General features: G+C 43.7%; 1 protein-coding gene and 1 long non-coding RNA gene across 2 annotated transcripts in view; one reads left to right on the top strand and one right to left on the bottom strand.

The window, feature by feature from the left end:
* Window positions 1–550: 550 nt before the first annotated feature.
* Window positions 551–14,230, bottom strand: LOC132653086 (uncharacterized). Its single transcript, XR_009590743.1, has 2 exons — window positions 13,550–14,230; window positions 551–1,709 (listed from the first exon to the last, which is right to left on the bottom strand). It is a non-coding gene; the product is annotated as an uncharacterized LOC132653086 (long non-coding RNA).
* Window positions 14,231–14,794: 564 nt separating this feature from the next.
* Window positions 14,795–19,164, top strand: part of Parp12 (poly(ADP-ribose) polymerase family member 12) — a 37,695-nt gene continuing 33,325 nt past the window's right edge. The window contains exon 1 of the mRNA XM_021632158.2: window positions 14,795–15,332. Coding sequence (XP_021487833.1) covers window positions 15,001–15,332 — 332 coding nt within the window. The 5' untranslated portion in view covers window positions 14,795–15,000. The remainder of the gene's footprint in view (window positions 15,333–19,164) is intronic.

The raw sequence follows: 19,164 nt of genomic DNA on the forward strand, positions 1-19,164 counted from the left end.
TGTTACAGGAGTGGCAAAACCAAGCCTAGACCTCAGGGGGCTTCTGTGAGACAAAAAGGACAAAGACTCAACGGCCTAAGTATGTAAAGTGCAGATCATGGGAGGGAAAGTGGTTTTCTTTTCTTTTTGGACACAGGGCCTGTGAGACAGGTCAGGGATGCTATAAAAAGGTGCTAAGTTCTTGCACTGGAGGGAAGGGAGTGGCGTCAAGAAAGGGAGGACCACTTAGTGCTTTCATGGGCAATAGGGAAGACTCAAGGCAGGATGACTGCAGCTCAGGGACACCAAGTCTGCAGAAATCCTGGGATCCTTGGCACTGCTTTCCCCCTGCAGTAAAGAACGGGGCTGGGGCATTGCTGCTGCTCTATAGTGGTTCCCTGTGCTTTCTGCACCTCGACTGTAGGAACTTGCTCATCTATTATAGTGATATAAAGAACACATCTCATCTTCATAAACTTGGCCTGATTTTGTGAAACTAGGAAATAAATTCTGGGAGCTGCTGGTGCTGCACTCCTTCAGATTTAGAAGAACCAGATGCTTTGATACAGGATTTGGATTACAAGTCTTTATTCATCATGAGTACTCACTATGTACAGAGAATATTTTTATTTTTTCCTCTCAGTATCCTAGTGAGGTAGGAACTACCTTATCCCCTGTGCAGGTGAAATCAAGGTACAGAGAAAGTAAATATCTTGTCCAAGTTCACCTACTATTAAGTAGAACCCAGGACTGGGGTGAAGACTCAGTGAGAAGAGAAAGATCTTTCTGAGCCAAAAAGATGTGATGATACATCTGTAATATCACAACTTGGGATATAGAGACTGGATCCCTGGGGCAGGCTGTCCAGCTATACTTGCTGAATCAGTGAGTTCCAGTTTCAGCAAGAGACTTTGACTCAACATATAAGGTGGAGAGTGATCCAGGAACACCCCTAATGTTAACTCCTACACATGCTCACACGCACACAGGACTTAAGATTTTAACCAAAAGTCTGTCCAACTTTAAAAGCTTTGCTTCTGAGTTGTTTTTATTGTTTTGAATTATGAAAGAGGAATTAAATGATCTGTGATGTAATAACAGTTTGTCTTCCAAAAATTTCTGTGTAGAATTAAAAAAAATTTTTTTTTTAAAACCTCATTTCATAGTGTGTCCTCTGCACACTGTGGACACTGGTTCTCTCAGGATTAATCTCACCTGTGGTACAGAAGGAAGGCTAGAAACACATAATGGATGAGTGGCACTGTTGTTCACAGGAACCCAGTGTTTTCTGAAGTTGAGAATTTGAGGATGAACAGAGGCGTTGCCTGATGCATCTCTCCACTAGACAGCCCATGCCCTGTTGGCTAACATGAGAATCTCTCCTACATGGAAGCCTGCTCCTCGATCATTTTTTGTTCTCAGCTCCAGAAGTAGGTCATTCCACACAGTGAAGAAAAAACAAACCAAAGGGCTGTCTTAATGCTGGGGCTCCACATTCCAGAGGCTTGTCTTCTCTAACGTCTGAGCTTCCATTGTCCATGTCCAATCTGCCTCCAAGCTCTCTTTTACATGATTTTTTAAAAAAAGATTTAAGCCAGGCATGATGGCACATGCCTGTAATCCCAGCACTTACAAAGATGTGAGCGGAGAGGTGAGCGGATCTTCGTAAGTTTGAGGTCAGCCTGGTTTACAAAGTGAGTCCAGGACAGCCAAGACTACAGAGAGAAACCCTGCATTGAAAAACAAAAGTATACTTAAGTACGGAGACATCTCTCTGGCCCCATCTTTACACTTTTTAAAAAAGTGCTAATTCTGAAATGTTTAACTTCAAGCTCATTTTATGCTGGAATTTGAATTATTTTTTTTTTTTCATTTTGGTATTTTGAGACAGCTTCTCTGTGTAACACTGGCTGTCCTGGAACTCACAGAGATCCATCTACTTCTGCTTCCACCATCGCCCAGCCAGATTTCTCTGTGTAGCCTTGGCTATCCTGGACTCACTTTGTAGACCAGGCTGGCCTTGAACTCATAGGCACCTGCCTGCGTCTGTCTCCCTGAGTGCTGGGATTACAGGTGTGTGTCACTACTCCCACTAATTTTTTTTCTATAAATAGTAATATATCTAAATTCCAAAGTTGGTTTTTTTTGTATTTTTGTTTTTTGTTTTTTTTTTTAGTGGTGGTGGTTTTAAAAGCAGATTTCACCTGGGCAAATGATTTTATAATAGTAAAAATCAGTGTTTAACTGACTTTTATTCTAGAAGTTCCCTACTGTTGTTCCTTGCACACTTTGTAGTATACCACCTGTTGCACAATACATTCCTCTAGAATCCAGTGGCACACTTAACTTTGTAAGACCTCCAGTTTGTTTTTTGAGACACGGTTTCTGTGTGTAGCTTTGGCTGTCCTAGACTTACTTTGTAGACCAGGCTGGCCTTGAACTTACAGCAATCTGCCTGCCTCTGCCTCCACGAGTGCTGGGATTTCAGGTGTGTGCCACCACACCTGTTGACCTATATGTTTTCCTAGCCAATTGCAAATAATATAAATTTTACTGTTAACTCTTCTGCATCAGTCCAGCCTCAGCCTTTTTGTTCTGCACAGCCCGAGTGACTGATGCACACCAGCATCTATCAAGAAAAGAAGTCAGCATGTGGCTGGCCAAATTCCTTCATATCCTTTTAGAGTCTGAGGCCAGAAACTCTGCTCTTATGAGGTACTCTGAATTACCTCAAATCTACCAAGGTCTTGAGCCTTTGAACATGGGTCAGGTGAAAAGCAAGCAGGACTTGTATGGCCTTGTGAGATTCTTTACCCTAACTGTAGACTCCAAGGCTAGGAGCACAGATTAAGGCCAGAGCACTAGACACTAGCTCTATTACTTTCTAGCTGGCCTTGGCTAAGTTATATGTTGTTTGTGGGCCTCCGCTTGATTTCTAGTGACATACTTCTTAATCTCACATATACACATGGTAATACCACTATGGAATCAACTTCCCCTAACAGCTCATTGGGCTATGGTTTATCTGGGGTACAGATGTTTTACATCCTCTCCTGAGATGACCTAACCTTTGGCAGGTATTTTCCGTTGCCTCAATTCCTGGATTGAAGTATACCACTTGTTTACAGTGGCTGGTTACCTCTGGGTGGTAGTCACTTACACATTCTTACAGCAGATTGTCACCTAGATCCTTATGATGTCACTGCCCTGTCCTGGAATTGGTTTCACCACAGCAGAGTAATGAGGTGAGAAAGGCCATACTGCCCTTTTGTTCATCACTTAAGCTTTTCCCACATCACACACAAAGCTAAGCATACCAACAAGTGTTAAACTAAAGGTTTAGGCACTGAAAAAAATTAAACTTTAATTTCTCCATTCAATATGATGATTCCTCACAGGCCAAGGGAAAATAAACCATTTTTAGAAATATTCCATTCTCTGGTCTTGCTTCCATTTCAGGACCTCTCTACTGGTATTTCTCTTCAGCCTAGTATCTGTGTGGGTTCCTTGAAGATGCACTTGGTGCTTTCAAATTGAATAGTTACAGAAGAACTATTTACAATATTGAAAAAGGATGCCAAAGGCATCCTGGGTTTATTAGTTTAAAAAAAAAAAGAGGGGCCTGGAATTAATAGTTTAAAAGGGGGAGAGGGCTAAAGAAGGAAGGAGTTAGCAAAGTGCACAGGAACTTTAGCTTCCAGTACAGTGTGGCCGCATGGAATGTAAACAGTAGGTTGTCCCTTCTGGCTCTATGAACCTCTACTAGTACTTTCCCGGCATTCTCCCTGGAAACTGGACATTCACAGACCATGGATGCCAGTCCTTAAAAGCACAGAACAGAGACTGGGCACTGGTAGCACATGCCTTTAATCCCAGCACTCAGGGAGGCAGAGGCAGGTAGGTCTCTCTGTGAGTTCAAGGCCAGCCTGCTCTACAGTAGAGTGAGTTCCAGGGCATCCAAGATTACACAGAGAAACCCTGTCTCAAAAAAACAAAACAAAACAAAAAAAAAAGGGGCACAGAACAACAGGCTTAAGAAAAGAAAATAACCCAGGTACCCAGACAAAAACTACTCTTAAAATCCCTACTCCTAAAAAAAATTACTCTTAAAAAAAATCCCCATGATGAACTTTTTGGAAAGGCCAGTTTTTTTTGTATTTGTTGTTGTGGTTGTTTTGTTTTTTGAGACAGGGTTTCTCTGTGAAGCTCTGGCTGTCATGGAACTTAATTTGTAGACCAGGACAGCCTTGAACTCACAAAGATCTGCCTGCTTCTGCCTCCTGAGCGCTGGGATTAAAGACATGTGCCACCACTGCCTGGCTTGGAAAAACAGTTATTATAGAGATGTCACTCCAAGGTACATCCTTCAAAAGTGTGCAGCAGTTTCCAAATCTGAGCCATTTAGTACAGAATAGCAACACCGGAGATGTGGGTTGGAGGGTACAAATGGTTTTGTACACTTCTGTAAACAAGAGGAAGATTTGACACCCCAGAGTCTGGCTCTTTTTCAGTTTCTGTCAATGGGAGGCTAACATAAGAATGTGATTAATTAATTAAATTTTTTTTTTTTGGTGTGTGTTGTGGGGAGTGTCACTGCTTGGATGAGTTTGGCTGGGGATTGTAATAGTTTCAACAAGAGAGATTTCTTTGCAATAGTTTTAGAGGTCAAAAGCATGAGATCAAGTATCTGCAGGTATATTAGTTATTTGTTGCTGCAACAAGATATCTAACAAAGCAACCTGAAGAGTTTAATTTTGGCACACTTTTGCAGTTACAGTCAATCATGGCAGGAAGTCACCATTGGCAGAATATAGATGCAGCTGGTCGCACTACATCTTCATGTGGAAGCCAAGGACTGTATAGCTTGCTTTCTCCTTTTTATTCAGTCTAGGACCTTAGCCCATAGGATGGTACTGATCCCTTTTAGGGAGGGTCTTCCATCGTTAGTTAATGTAATCTAGAAAGTCTCTCAATGACAAGCCTAGAGGTTTGTTTCCATGGTAATTCTGAATCCCATCAAATTGACAAAAAAAAAAACCAAACAAACAAACAAAAAACAACAACAACAAAACACAATAAAAAAAAAAAAAACAAAAAAAACAACCATCACAGTAGGACTGGAGCTTTGGGTTCCAGACCTTTCTGCTTTGTTTGTAGATGGCCATATTTCTGTGTCTCCACATCATCTTTCCTGTTCATGTCCGTGTCTAAATGTCCTCTTATAAGGATATAAGGATACTTATAAACAACAGAGCCTTTACATACACGCCCTTCAGACAAGTCTTAGTATTGTTTATAAATCCATATAAAACATTTCTTACCAGTATTATCAGTATAGATTCTCCTGACTGTAATAGTGAATACTAAAGGATGGGGCTCTTTGCAGAGCCATTGGCCTGTCTATGGTTCTTATGATGACTATTTTCCCTTTAACCAAGTGAAATTTGGAAGAGACTCTAGCCCATATAGTTCAAGGGAAAATCTCCAGGGATTAATTCTCTGGGCCTTACCTGGGTGGTGAGATTATGAGTGGCATACTGCCTTTATTCCTTCCTTAACTGTTTACTGAATATTGGATAATGTGCCAGTTAGGCTTGAGTGGATAAGAGGAACCAAGGTAGGTTCTCTTCTGGCAGAGCTAAGGAAATATACAACATATTTTTGCAATGGTACCAAAGCTGGGTCAAGGGGATAATTTGTTCTTATTCCTGGCATGAAGCCCTGGTCAGCAGCCCAAGGCATACTCTACCCACTGTGGGGTTTTCTCCATGGTCAATAATGTTCCCTCGATGAATCACAGGGCACAAAATAGATACTTATTGTTCTACCTGACTGCCACTTGGGTCCTTTTAACCCTGTGTCTGTGACAATCTATGACCCTTGCCTCTAAGGCTTGAATAAAAACTCTTTAGAGGGCTGCCCTTACTCTCTGAAGCTACTTTACCCAGAGAGCAGGAGGGGTTGGGGACTTTACTCTTGTCTGTGTACCTCTTCTTTTCAGGTCTTAGCCAATGTACGGTGCCTGTACATTGGTATACAGGTGTAGCTTTTGTCTGTTGGAGTGGAATATAACTCAATACACATAAAACCTAAACTGTTCATCTTGGGAACATTGACAGTGGAGAAAATCCCACGGTGGGAAAAATAAGCCTTGGGCTGCTGACCAGGGCTGCATGCCAGGCATAAGAGCAAATTATCCCCTTGACCCAGCTTTGGTACCATTGCAAAAATACGTTGTATATTTCCTTAGCTCTGCCAGAAGAGAACCTCCCTTGATTCCTCTTACCCAGCTCTAAAAAAATGGATATAGTTCTGTAATTCAGTCACCTCCACTCTCAATGTCCTATGGAAAGCTGCTAATATAAGCCATTATTTAATTTTTTATTACTATTTTTTATATATTAATTATAGTTTATTCACTGTGTATCCCAGCTGTAGCCTCCTCCCTCATTCCCTCCCAATACTACCCTCCCTCCCTTTTCTTCTCCCATGCCCCTCTCCAAGTCCACTGATAGGGGAGGTCCTTTTCCCCTTCCATCTAACCCTAGTTTAGCAGGTCTCATTAGGACTGCTACATTGTCCTCCTCTGTGGCCTCGCAAGGCTGTTCCTTGAGGTGGTCAAAGAGCCAGCCACAGAGTTCATGTCAGACACAGTCCCTGTTCCCATTACTAGGGAACTCACTTGGTTACTGAGCTGCCATGTGCTACATCTGAGCAGGGGTCTTAGGTTATCTCCATGAATGGTCCTTGGTTGGAGTATCAGTCTCAAAAAGACCCCTGTGCCCAGATATTTTGGTACTGTTGTTCTCCTTGTGGAGCCCCTGTCCTTATTACTATTTTTAAATGTGTGTGTGTTACGCATGCACTATATGGAGTTACAGGCAGTTATAGGCTGAGAATGAAGCTTTGGTTCTCTGGAAGAACAGGAACTGTTCTTAACTGTTAAGCCATCTCTCCAACCCTTTGAGCTATTTCTTACAAAGGATAACTGAGGGCAGAGCCAAGAACTGCTATAAAAAAAAAAAAAAAAAAAAAAAAAAAAAAACAACTTGACAAACACATGCACATGGGACTTATTCTCTTGCCAGCCACCAGCAAACTCTAAAGCAGCTCAGGCTAGGGTTCTAAGTGGTGAGGTGAGATGCTGAAGGAGGAAGGACAATTATGGAACATCTAACCCTAGCAAAGGTTCCAGCTGAATTCAGCCACAGGATTTTTTTTTTTTTTTTTGGTGGGGAGAGGGCGGTTTGAGACAGGGTTTCTTCATGTAGCTGTGACTGTCCTGGACTTGCTTTGTAGACCAGGCTGGCCTGGAACTCACAGAGATCTGCCTGGCTCTGCCTCCCTGAGTGCTGGGATTACAGGCATTAACCATTTTGCCCAGCTAGCCATAGGATTTTTAATGTGCCAGGGCAAGAAGAACCAGCCAAGCCCTGCCAACTCAGACCTCTGAAGAAAAAAAGAATCACTGGTGTTAGCTACAACATTTTGGGGTAATTGTTGTTGAACAGCAATAGATATTTCTGTCCTCCTTTAAGCTCTTGATAGCATTCAATGTAGCTGATTATCCCTTATTAAAATATTTGGCTTTCATGACCCCTTTTCTCCATTATCCTCTTATCCAACTGGCTTCTCCTAAACCTTCATGGCTCTATCAATCAGTCTCTTCTTTCTCCACTAAAGTGACAGCTTCTTGGAATCCTTTTCTTCTCAATTTATATTCTTTTTCTGGGATGACCTCATTCAGCCCCTTGGATCCAAATGCTATCTGTATTTCAAAATTCTAGTATTATCTTTTCTATAAATGCTAGACTCAAAGATCCCAGTGTCTGCTAGACATTTCCACTTTGACTTTTTATAGTAAGTCTTTTGTTCTATCTTAAAACCTTGAGTGATCACTATAGTCAAATAGGAAAATGCTGTGAATAGGAGAAATGGTCTTCCTCAGAAAAGAATACCCCCCCACCATTAGTTATCCAATACAAAGTGGTCAGCCCTGAAATCATAGACATTCAAGTTAACACTATATAGACTGAGCAGGTTGTATTTATGTACTTGGGAATATATAAATTTATATATTTACAAATATATGAATATATAAAAAACATTATCCCCTTTGACCCAGCTTTGGTACTCCTGTAAAATACACACACACACAAACACACATGAGAACCCATCAATTTGAGAGAAAGCAAGGGGAGATTATGGGACAGGTTGTAGGGAGGAAAGGGATGGGGGAAACGATACAATTTTAAAAATTAAAAAATTATTTTAAAAAAACCCAGATCTTTCAGAAACTTTTAAATGACTACTCATGGATGACAAAGATGGTTCATCTTGTCACAGTGCTTGCTGCCAAGCTTTAGGACCTGAGTTTAATCCATGGGACCCATACAATGAAAGGAGTGAACTTACTCTTATAAATTGTCCTCTGGCCAGCAGTAGTGGCATATGGCTTTAATCCCAGCACAGGGGAGGCAGAGGCAGAGGGATCTCTGAGTTCAAGGCCAGCCTGATCTACAAAGCGAGTTCTATGAAAGCCAGAACTACACAGAAACTGTGTCTTGAAAAAAAATGTCCTATGACCTCTACACGTGTCAAGACGTGTGCATCCTTACACATAATAAATGTAACTTTTAGCATGGCAAGACACAACTGTAGTGAGTGAAGATTTTATATTGAGAGAACTCTAGAAATAAGTACACCATGCCATTCTGGAACACAGAGATAAATACCACTATAAGTCAGAAGGCAGAGAACAGGGAAAGCATGGGCAAGAGCCTTTATTGTGAGAGATAGCCTTGAGAAAGAACAGGTGATGAAGGGTGAGTTAGGATAGGCTAATTGCCATCAGCCTGTGGGGAATACAAGGGCTGACTCTCTCAATGTCTGAAACCTGGACCTGGAGCAATTAAAGGGAATAATTACCTAGGGTGTGAGAACCCAAGGTGAGGTATGACATGGAAAGAGGTGGTTGTAGGAATAGGCTCAGATCAGTCCTTTGCAAGTGAAAGGCACACCCACTAGTGAGTTTGCTTAGGCTTTAGCCCAGGGAAAGGTTTAAGTCCATCCAGAATCAGAGGTCAAAGCATTAAATACAGAAAGGAGAAATACATCTTATAATCCTTATGTCTCTAAGTTCAGCAATATGACCCTTCCTATTCTTGGTTATTAATAATTTCGGTATTTTTTTTTTGTCATTCTAGGTAAAGATTTGGTAATGTGTTTAAAAATGTCAAAACACTAAGTTGGTTTTAATGATTCACTTTCTTTTTCTAGTTTCTATTGTACTTCTACTCTACTATGTATTGCCTCCTGTCTTGGATATTACTTTCTAGTTTCTAAAGTAAGATATTAGGTTATTGATCTGAGATCTTTTCAGTGTAGGCACTGACAGCTATTCATTTTCCCTAAATAGTGCTTTCATTACAAGTTTTCTTTTTCAAGTATTCACTTATATTATTTTGTATGCATGGGTGTTTTGCTTGCATTTATGTCTGTGCACCATGGTCATGAAGTGTCCAGAGGCCAGAAGACATTGGATCCCTTGGAACTGGAGTTACTGATAATTGTGAGCCACCACATGGGTGTTCGGAATTGAGCCTGGATCCCTCTAGAAGAGCAGCAGGTACTCCTTAATATCTGAGGTGTCTCTGCAGCCCAGCAAGTGCTCTTAACATCTGAGCTGTCTCTGCAGCTGTTTCTGTATCTGTCTTAAAGTGTTTTCTAATTTCCTTTGTGAGCTTCCCTTTAACTTACTAAGAACGTGCTGTATAATTTCCACATCTGCTGAAATCTCTACATTTGTGCCTGATGTTAATTTCTAATTTCATTCCCTTAAGGCCAGAGAACACTTTACATGGTTTGTAAATTGTTATGTTTATCATTTGTAAACTAGAAGAGGCTAGAAGAGGGCATCAGATCACCTGGAAGTTACAAACAGGTGTGGGCCACCATGCTAGGAAATGAATCCCAGGTCATCTGGAAAAGCAGCTTAACCCCTGAACCGTCTTCCAAGCTCTGCATTTATAATTTGAAGTGTTTGTGACTACTGTCTCTAAAATCAGATGGAATAAGTTACAAGCTTTTTATTTCCTCATAGTTACCCTTACTGGTGCTTCTTCTTTAATGAGTTATTGTTGAGTGGCCTTTTCTCTCAGAAAAGACTCTCAAAGACTCTCTTTAGTATTTTGTTTAATACTAGCAACTAAGTTTTTTTCAGATAATTTATTATTTTATATGTGTGTGTGTGTTTGTGTATGGACATGGATTATCTTTAGACACTAGAAGTGGGCATCAGATCCCCAATTACAGGTAGTTGTGCCATTTGAGTGCTGGGAATTGAACCTGGGTCCTTGGCAATAGCAGCCAGTGTTCTTAACCACTGAGTAATCTCTCTAGCCGACTCCACTCAGTCAGCTTTTATCTAATATCTTGACATTTGACTTCATGTTTAAAAGATAGTTTTTCTGAATATAGAATTCTTGACGCCCCGCCCCCCAATTCTCTTGGCACTCTGAACATCCCATCACACTACCTTCTAATATGTATGGTTTCTGATGAGAAATCAGCTGTTGAGGCTTCCCTCCACAAAGTGAATTAGTTGCCTCTCCTTTACTATTTTGGAGGTTTTTATTTAGCTTCCAATTGTCTAATTATAATTAGCTGGGTATTCTTGAGTCTGTCTTACTCTGAGTTCACTGAATTTGAATATGTAATGGCCTTCATCAAGTTTAGAGTTTTAGCCATCGTTTCTTCAAATAGCTTTTCTTCCCTTTTCTTTTTAGGATGTCCATTGTGTGTATGTTGGTACAACTGCTGGTGTTTGTTTACTTTTTTCATTCTTTAAAATTTTTGTTCCACAAACCAGATAACCTTATCTTCAAATATTCTGATCCTTTAAAAAAATCTTCTGATAAATATCAATGCGCTTCTCCATTCAGTTATTGTACAAAATTGCTACTCAGTTCTTTATAATTTGTTTCTTTACTGATGCTCTCTATCTGGGCTTTGTCAGGAACTGTTTCTTTTATGTGTTTTGTCTGCACATATATCTGCACTATGTGTGTGCCTGGTGCCTAAGGAGGCTAGAAGAGGTCATTTGATTACCCAGTACTGGAGTCATAGCTGGTTATGAGCTGCCATGTGGTTGCTGGGGATCAAACCTGAGTCCTTGGGAAGGGCAGCTAGTGCTCTTAACTGCTGAGCCATCTCTCCAAACCCTAGGAACTGTTTGTATTACTAGCTTTTACTTCTTTTGTATGGGTCACACTTTATTTCTTTATACATCTCACAATTTACTTGAAGATGGACATTTCAAATAATGTACAGCTTCCAAAGTCATATTTTCTTCTTTTCCTGGGGTTGTTGCTTGATGAACTAGTTGCTGTGTTTGTCTAATTTTGTTAAGTGTGCAATTTTCCAATTTTATCTAATTTTGTTAAGTGTACATCTGCATTGTGTGTGACTAAAGTCTCTACTTGGTTAGCTTACCTCTCAGCTAATGCTAGAAGGAGATTGCCTCAGCAGGAACCAGTATACATCTTAGTCTTTGTCAAGGAACTCTATAAATATGTTGGTATATGCCTTTAACAGTCAGGTAGTTTGCAAGTGTGTATAGCTTTTGCTTCCTGCTTTGCACAGAACCTGAGTGTCAGACACAACTTTGTGTTTCCTCTGGGTGGTCCTATGCATATATGTGCCTCTGTGGGTTCCTATAATATGCAGCCACTTTTCTTTTTCTTTTTGGTTTTTTGAGACAGGATTTTTTCCTCTGTGTAGCCCTGGCTGTCCTGGAACTCACTCTATAGACCAGTGGCACTTTTCAAAGCCCTTAATTATTCAGCTTTTTAGTTAGTCTGTTGTTTTCCTCATTGTTATTTGTTGCTTCATCCATGATAGTAAAATATTTGATAACTGTGTTCTTTTAGGAGGATAAGAACATTATTATGACTTTACTATTTCAACGAGACCACATAAAGACATGCCTCTTTAGGAGTCCCTCCACAGTGATCCTTGGGATGAGCCTTTGAAAGAGGTCCATTCCTGTCTGGTTCCTTGGTGTAGATAACTAGGAATACAAGTTGTCTTTTTTTTTTTTTTTTTTTTTTTTAAGGGTACCAAAGAGCTTCAGAGGATAAGATAGAGCTTGAGTAAAAGAAAATGCTATAAAGGATTGCTGCTCTTATTAAGATTTGGGTGCTCTTCTAAATTAAATTCTGGAGGAGCTGCTGTCTGCTTTTAAGTTAACTCCCAGAGCTCTGAAAAAGTTCTGAAAAAAGTATTTACCAGCTTCATCATTTTATGGAAGGACCCACCGTTTTTTACAGACATCACCTTTTTAGCCCGTCATCATATTAAAACAGGGGAATGTTTAAGGAAGAGCACTTGTTTGACATGCAAGTTGAAAATAATAAGGTATGACCCAGGCATGCTGGAACATACCTTTAATCCCAGCACTCAAGGAAGCAGAGGTAGGCAGATTGCTATGAGTTCGAGGCCAGCCTGGTCTTTGAATCAAGTTGAGTACCTCCAAGGCTACACAGAGAAAGCTCTGTGTTGAAAAACCACAAAAACAGTATCAAAAGTGTAAGTAAACAGTTAAATGTTTAAACCAAATAAAAATATCAAAAGCTCAAAACCAGAAAAAGAAGTTCCAGAAAAAAATTGCCCTTCGTCCTACCCCCAATCCATTTTCATTTGTCCTTGTTACAATCTATTCTTTATAATTATTTACTTTCTTGGGGGGGGGCTGCTAGGGATTAAGCCTAGTGTTGCATGCTCTATATAGTCTATCACTGAGATATGGCCTCTTTGGGGGGTGTCCATGTATGGGTGGGGGGCAGCAGTGCTTTCCACCTTATTTTAGTTTAGTATATATATATATATATATATCATAACCAGTTATGACTCCAGTACTCCAGTACTGGGTAATCAAATGCCCTCTTCTAACCTCCTTAGGCACCAGGCACACACATAGTGCACAGATATATGTGCAGACAAAACACACAGAAAAAAAAGAAACAGTTCCTGACAAAGCCAGATAGAGAGCATCAGTAAAGAAACAAATTATAAAGAACTGAGTAGCAATTTTGTACAATAACTGAATGGAGAAGCTGAATGGATATAGAAACTGAATGGATATAGTATATATCATATATATATGTATATGATGTATGTATATGTATGTATATATATATATATGATGTATGTGTGTGCCAAAGCACATGTGTGGAGGTCAGAGGACAATTTTGGGGATTTAGTTTGTCTCTCCATCCACTTTAGGTTGGCAAGCTTGTTCAGCAAGCACTTTTCTCTGTAAATCATCGCACCAGTTCCCACCTTATTATTACTGTTGTTGTTATTGATGCAGGATCTCTCACTGGGACCCCGAGCTTGCCAACTGGTCTAATCTAACTCCGTTTTCTTTTTTTTCTTACATTTTTGTGGTAATACTACCACCGCCTTCCTGAGGATTGAACCCAGGGCTATACCCTCAGTTTCTGATTTTTTGTAGTATTTTATACTTAGAATTTTACAATCACTTTAAATTAATTTTATAAGTACTCACCTCCCAATTTTCTGCCATCAGCTTTTCTTTTCCCACTTTTCTAGTTCCTCCTACACTCCGCTGTAACCAAAATGTTGAGCTTCCTCTATGCTCATTCAAAAACATCTGACTGCTTACACTTTCAAATATAGGCTGGCCGAGAACTCAAGAGATTGCCTGCTTCAACCTGCCAAGCGCTGGGATTAAAGGCGTCCCTCTTCACACCTGGTTTAAAGAAAAAAACAAAAAACAAAAACAAAAAAAACCCAAAGAAACAACAACAACAAAACAAAAACAAGTGTATGGGTGTTTTGCCTGTTTGTTCGCTACGTGTGTGCCTGGTGTCCGAGGGGTCCAGAAGCGGGGGGTTGCATCCCCCCCCTGGAACTAGTTACAGGCAGTTGTGAGGTTTGTAAGCTGCTCCGCGGGTGCTGAGAGTAGAGCCAGGGTCCTCTACAAGAGCAGCAAGTGCTCTTACCCCGTGAGCCACCTCTGCAGCCCCAAGGACTATTTCTGCATAAAGTCGAACATATGGATGTCCTTCTCGGCAAAATACAAATTGAACTTGTCTGCAAAAGCCGTACAGTCTGAATAACAGCCATGTTCTCAGTCTGTCTTCTCTTGAGAACACGATATACTAAAGCCTCGATTCCCTGAGGAAGGACTGGGGGTGCCAAAAGTCATTCCTATTTTAGTAGGTAGTCCCCATTCACTTACCCCAGTAAGGTTTAACCGGCGGGGCCGGGGAGTCTTTTCCGGTGAAGTCTTGAGCTACGTGCCCAGCCTTTATTGAGAAGGGTCAGGGGAGCGGGGTCAGGCCCTTTCGAGCCCGCGCCTACCCTCTCGTGTGGGGCATACGGAGTCCGCCACAGGAGCTAGAGGACCGTTTAGCCGGTCGCGCCCTTCGCAGCGGAGCTTGCTGGGGGGTGGTGGGTCCGCCCCGGCCGCTGCGGCGACCCCTGAGGGCCCGGAGCGGGCCGCGGCCGGCGGCGGCAGACACGCCCCTCAGCCCCAGCCAACCGGCCGGCGCCTTCTGGAAACTTCCTCGGCCCCTCGAGGTCGACGTCGCCGCCCGAGCCTCGCCGTCGCCGGGCCCGGCCGACGGCGCGTCTCGCCCCGCGGAGCGCCGCCTGGCAGGACGCAGACGCCTCGCCCTCGGCCCCGGGGCCGGCCGCGTGAGCAGCCGCGAGCCGCGTGTCCGGCCGCGCGACGCCTCGAAGGCAGCGCCGGGCCGCCGGGTGCGCGCGCACGGGCCGCCGCGAGCCGCGCGGTCCGCAGCTGCGGGCCCTCAGGCGAGGGCGCCGGCTCGTCAGCTGAGGCCCGGGGGCGTGGCGAGGCCCCGCGACTCCTGTTTTCTCGGCCGGGGCCCCGCTTTCGCTTTCGTTTCCTCCCAGCCGCCGCAGCCCGGAGAAGCGAGTCCGGCAGGGCCCGTGACCGCCGCCCGCCTCCGCGCTAGCCGCGCTCCGACGGCCATGGCCCAGGCCGCGGTGGCGGTGGCCGAGGTGACCCAGGTGCTGTGCGCGGCGGGGGGTGCCCTGGAGCTGGCCGAGCTGCAGCGGCGCCTGCGGAGCAGCCTGGGCGCTGACGCGCTGGAGCGGCTGCTGCGGGACCGCGGGCGCTTCGTGGTGGCCTCGCGGGCGGGCGCGGGCCGGGCGGCGGCCTCGGAGCGCGTGGTGCTGGCCGTGTCGTCGCTGCGGCTGTGCCGCGCGCACCAGGGCCCCAAGCCGGGCTGCACCGGGCTCTGCGCGCAGCTGCATCTCTGCAAGTTCCTCATCTACGGCGCCTGCAAGTTCCTGAGGACCGGGTGAGGACGCCGGCGGCGGGCGGCCCCCGCCTCTGCCCTCCGCTCCCGGGCCCCCGGGCCCGCCCGTTCGGGGCAGACAGCTAGGTGACGGTTCCACAACCTCGCCTGTCCCTTCACTCTAAAGAACGTTCTTTGATCAGCTACTTAGCGCGAGGCGCTGGGTGATGGAGTGGCTCAGGTAGAACGTGGTACCAGGAGGGACACCTGAACATGGCACGGACGCATACGGCTCCTGGGAGGGAAGCTGGTCCGCAGAGCTAGGTGGAGAGGTCTCTTTGAGGGGCAGGCGGCAAACCTTGTAATCGCAGCCATAAGGAGGCTTTGGAAGTGACACTCATTTATTTTCAAGAAACGCAGGGAACTGGTTCCGGCTCTCCCCTAACCCCAGGTCTGCCTTTCTACACACCCCTCCCCTGGCTTTGGGTCATTTGGTGGCATTGACCTTCCTGGTTTGCTTTTTAGTGTCTCTCGGGCAGGAGCTGGAAGATTATAACCGTTTGAGCGCTTCCTCTTAACTCTTCACACCCCACTGGTTACTGTCCTTATTAGTCTGGGCTGGTGCTCCGCTTGCACCTGCATGTAGTAGGTGATTAGTGAAATTAGTTTCTACTGAAGAATTTGGGCCTCACCTTGAAGGGGATGAGCCCTGTTGAATGACAGCCGTCAGGTTTGCATTTTAGGAAGATGCTTTGTGTAATGGTGTGGGTGCTGGGTTAGCAGAGGATGTTCAGACCACCTGTTTCAAAGCTAGTTATCTTAGGAGGATTAGTTTTGTTCCTTCGCTGCTTCTTTTCTCACAGTGGACATTTTTTTTTATGATGTCAGGTTAATAGTCATCTCGAGTTAGTAACCTTTACCCATACAGTCATTCAGGGATCCAGGCTGGTAAATACAGCTGCATCCTCAACACTTTTGAAGCAATTCTAAGCATTACGTTCTAGGGCTGAAGGAAAATATGGACAGTAGAGTCTGGTGGGGAAGTTTGTGTGGGCCAGGTCTAGAAGTGAAAAATCTCCCATCTACCAGAAACTGTCTCCCGACCCTGCCTAAGGGCTATAGTCTGGGAAAGGTGATCTCTAGGACTCACTTACTCAGAAATAATCCAGATTAGAAATCCCAAAGGATATGTGTGTGAGAAGTTTGGGGAAGTTGAAGGAGGGGTGACCCTGTGAAGAGAGGCTGTAGGAAAGGTGGTGACTCCTGTTTCCGCTCCCACTGTGGACTGGAAGGCGGAGAGGGTTTGAGTTCTGTGTTTAAAAGGAAAACTGAGCCTTTACATGCTGGGTTGGAAGCTGCCAGGTGGTAAGAACTGTGGCTTCAGTCACAGAAGAAGATCAGACAGAGCTACAGAAGAATGTGGCCCCAGAGAGAAGGTAGAACCTAAGAAATCTGCCATGCAAGAATGAGAAGTCTCTGGGGTAAAAGAGGAGTAGCAAGCCCAGAGAAAGAGTACCATAGCAAGTGGTGGCTGGATGCATGATGCAATGACAGGGGTGGGTGAGTGCGTGAGTGAATGAATAAATGAATGAATGAATTTGAGACAGAGTCTTGATATGTTGGCCTGGCTGTCCTGAAACTTGCTATGTAGACCAGGCTGGCCTCCAACTCACAGCCAAATCTTTATACTGTACTTAATTGGCAAAATAATCATGGAAGGGAGACCTATTCTTATGCTAATTCCCAAAATTTGGGTTCAGATTTCATACTGGAAATCTGATATTTACTGGCCTACATGACTGAGGTTTTTCTTCCTCATTCTTTACCTTTATCTCTTCCCATGATTTATACTAGGTAATTTTCTAAATACTTTTCTGATGGGAAATGGCAAATAATTGTGATTAATTAAATAATTCTTTCTTGTGACTTTACTTGTCATTCTGATCACAAGGGTAGCTCTATGAGAAACAAACTCGAGAAGGAGTCTACAGTCCCTGACTTGCAGACCTGTGTTCAGGAGGCAGTGTGCCTGATCAAGAGTGTGGTCCCATGAGCTAGATGCCTTGCCTCAACCCAGCTCTGCCCTTTGCAGGCTGGTGATCTTGGGAAAGTGACTTTATGGCCAAGTCTCAGTTACCTCAACCATAACATTACTTACTGCACAGGTTCATTGAAAATGGAATGAATTGACTCATGAGACATTGAGGCAATGCTTATTGCATAGTAAGTGCTCAATAAGTTTTAGTTGCCATTATTGCATTTATTTGGTATATTTGGCTTTGACAGTCACCAGTTTATTTTCCCTCTTCTCATCTTGTCAGCTTTTTTCCTAATCCTTTCAATATTTGGCTTGTTTGTTTTAGACCTTCCAGTGGCATCTCCTGGTTATTTCCTCAGTTCTTTCCCCAGTCTAGACTCTGCAGTGCCCTTTTCCCTTTGTGCTATTGTAATCTTGCCAACAGCGGACCTCGAACTTTGCACTCCATATTTGAGTTCTGTTGCATTCACTAGTTGGGAGAGAGGAGTCAAGGATGGCTTCATGGTTCTTGATCTGCTGGGGAAGAGGGAAACTAACTCTGACAGAGAAAGGATTTGGGGATGGACCAGGAGTTTGTCATTCTTTCAAGACGTTTATTACAGATATAGATGAGGTCTGGCAGTGTTGGCCTCAAGCAGGTGTGATTCGCCTGGCTTTCAGGTGGCGGAGCTCAGTCCCCGAGTTCTTAGGGTGGAGTACCAGTGCCTGGTTGATAAGTGCTCACCAGATGCTTGTGGCTGAGAGTATGGAGGGGGGAGCTGCCACAGGGTGGAGCCCAGGAGTGTATGTTCATGTGTACACATACGTACAATCATAATCACCCTGCTTAGCATTTTAAAAACATTGATTTTATTGTTTGAAATTATGTGTCTATATGGGGGTAGAGTGGAGGGAGTTTTGCACTTAAGTACAGGTGCCTTCAAACGCCAGAAGAGAGTTAGTGAGACACCCAGTATGGGTGTTGGGAATTAAATGCAGGACCTCTACTAGAAGTGTCATACAGTGCTCTTACTGCTGAGCCATTCCGGTACCCCCTGCTCATTTTTTTGTTGGGGGGGCATTGGGGTTGGGTTGAGACAGGGTCTCTACATAGGCTGTTCTGGAATGTTTAAGTGCTTACTGCCTGGCCAATGTGCTGTGGCACCTTTCGGCATGGTGGCCTTCCTCTTCTCATTACATACCTGCTGAGAAGTGTTGTTCTGGGCCTTAGACATTGTTCAGTCTCGTCTCTTTTTACTAAGTCAGCACATGTTTTCATGCATAGCTGTTTTTTTCTCTGCTGCTTAGAAGGAAGGTCAGGAAGTGTTTGAAAAAGTGCCATGAAGTATGATTTCATTAGCTCTGTAAAGTACCATAGATTGGGTAGCTCTGACCTTTCTTCTTCCTCCCTCCTTTCCTCCCTCGCTCTCACTCCCCTTCTCTCCTCTCATTCTCTTCCCTCCCTCCCTTCCACTTCTTCCCTTTCCTTCCTCCCTTCTTTCATAGAGGTCTAGAACTCATGATCCCCCTACCTCAGCTTCTGAGTGCTGGGATTATAGGTGTATGCTACAATACCTGGCAGATTGGGAGACTTAAACAACAAAAATTTATTTCTCACAATTTTGGAAGATGGAATTCTGAGATAAGGTGTTGGACAAGTTGGTTTCTTTTGAGGTTGCTTTCCTTGGCTTTCAAATGGCCATCTTCCTGGAGTTTTTACAAGATCTTCTCTCTATATGGATCTATTCCCTAATCTCCTTTTTTATTAAAGGACATTAGTCATGTTGAATTGGGGCCACTCTAATGACCTCGTTTTAATTACCTCTCATGACCCTATCTTCAAAAGAAGTTTTACATCCTAAGGATCTGGAAGTTGGA

Source organism: Meriones unguiculatus, chromosome 3 (genome assembly GCF_030254825.1).
Source record: "Meriones unguiculatus strain TT.TT164.6M chromosome 3, Bangor_MerUng_6.1, whole genome shotgun sequence".
Lineage (NCBI taxonomy): Eukaryota > Metazoa > Chordata > Mammalia > Rodentia > Muridae > Meriones > Meriones unguiculatus.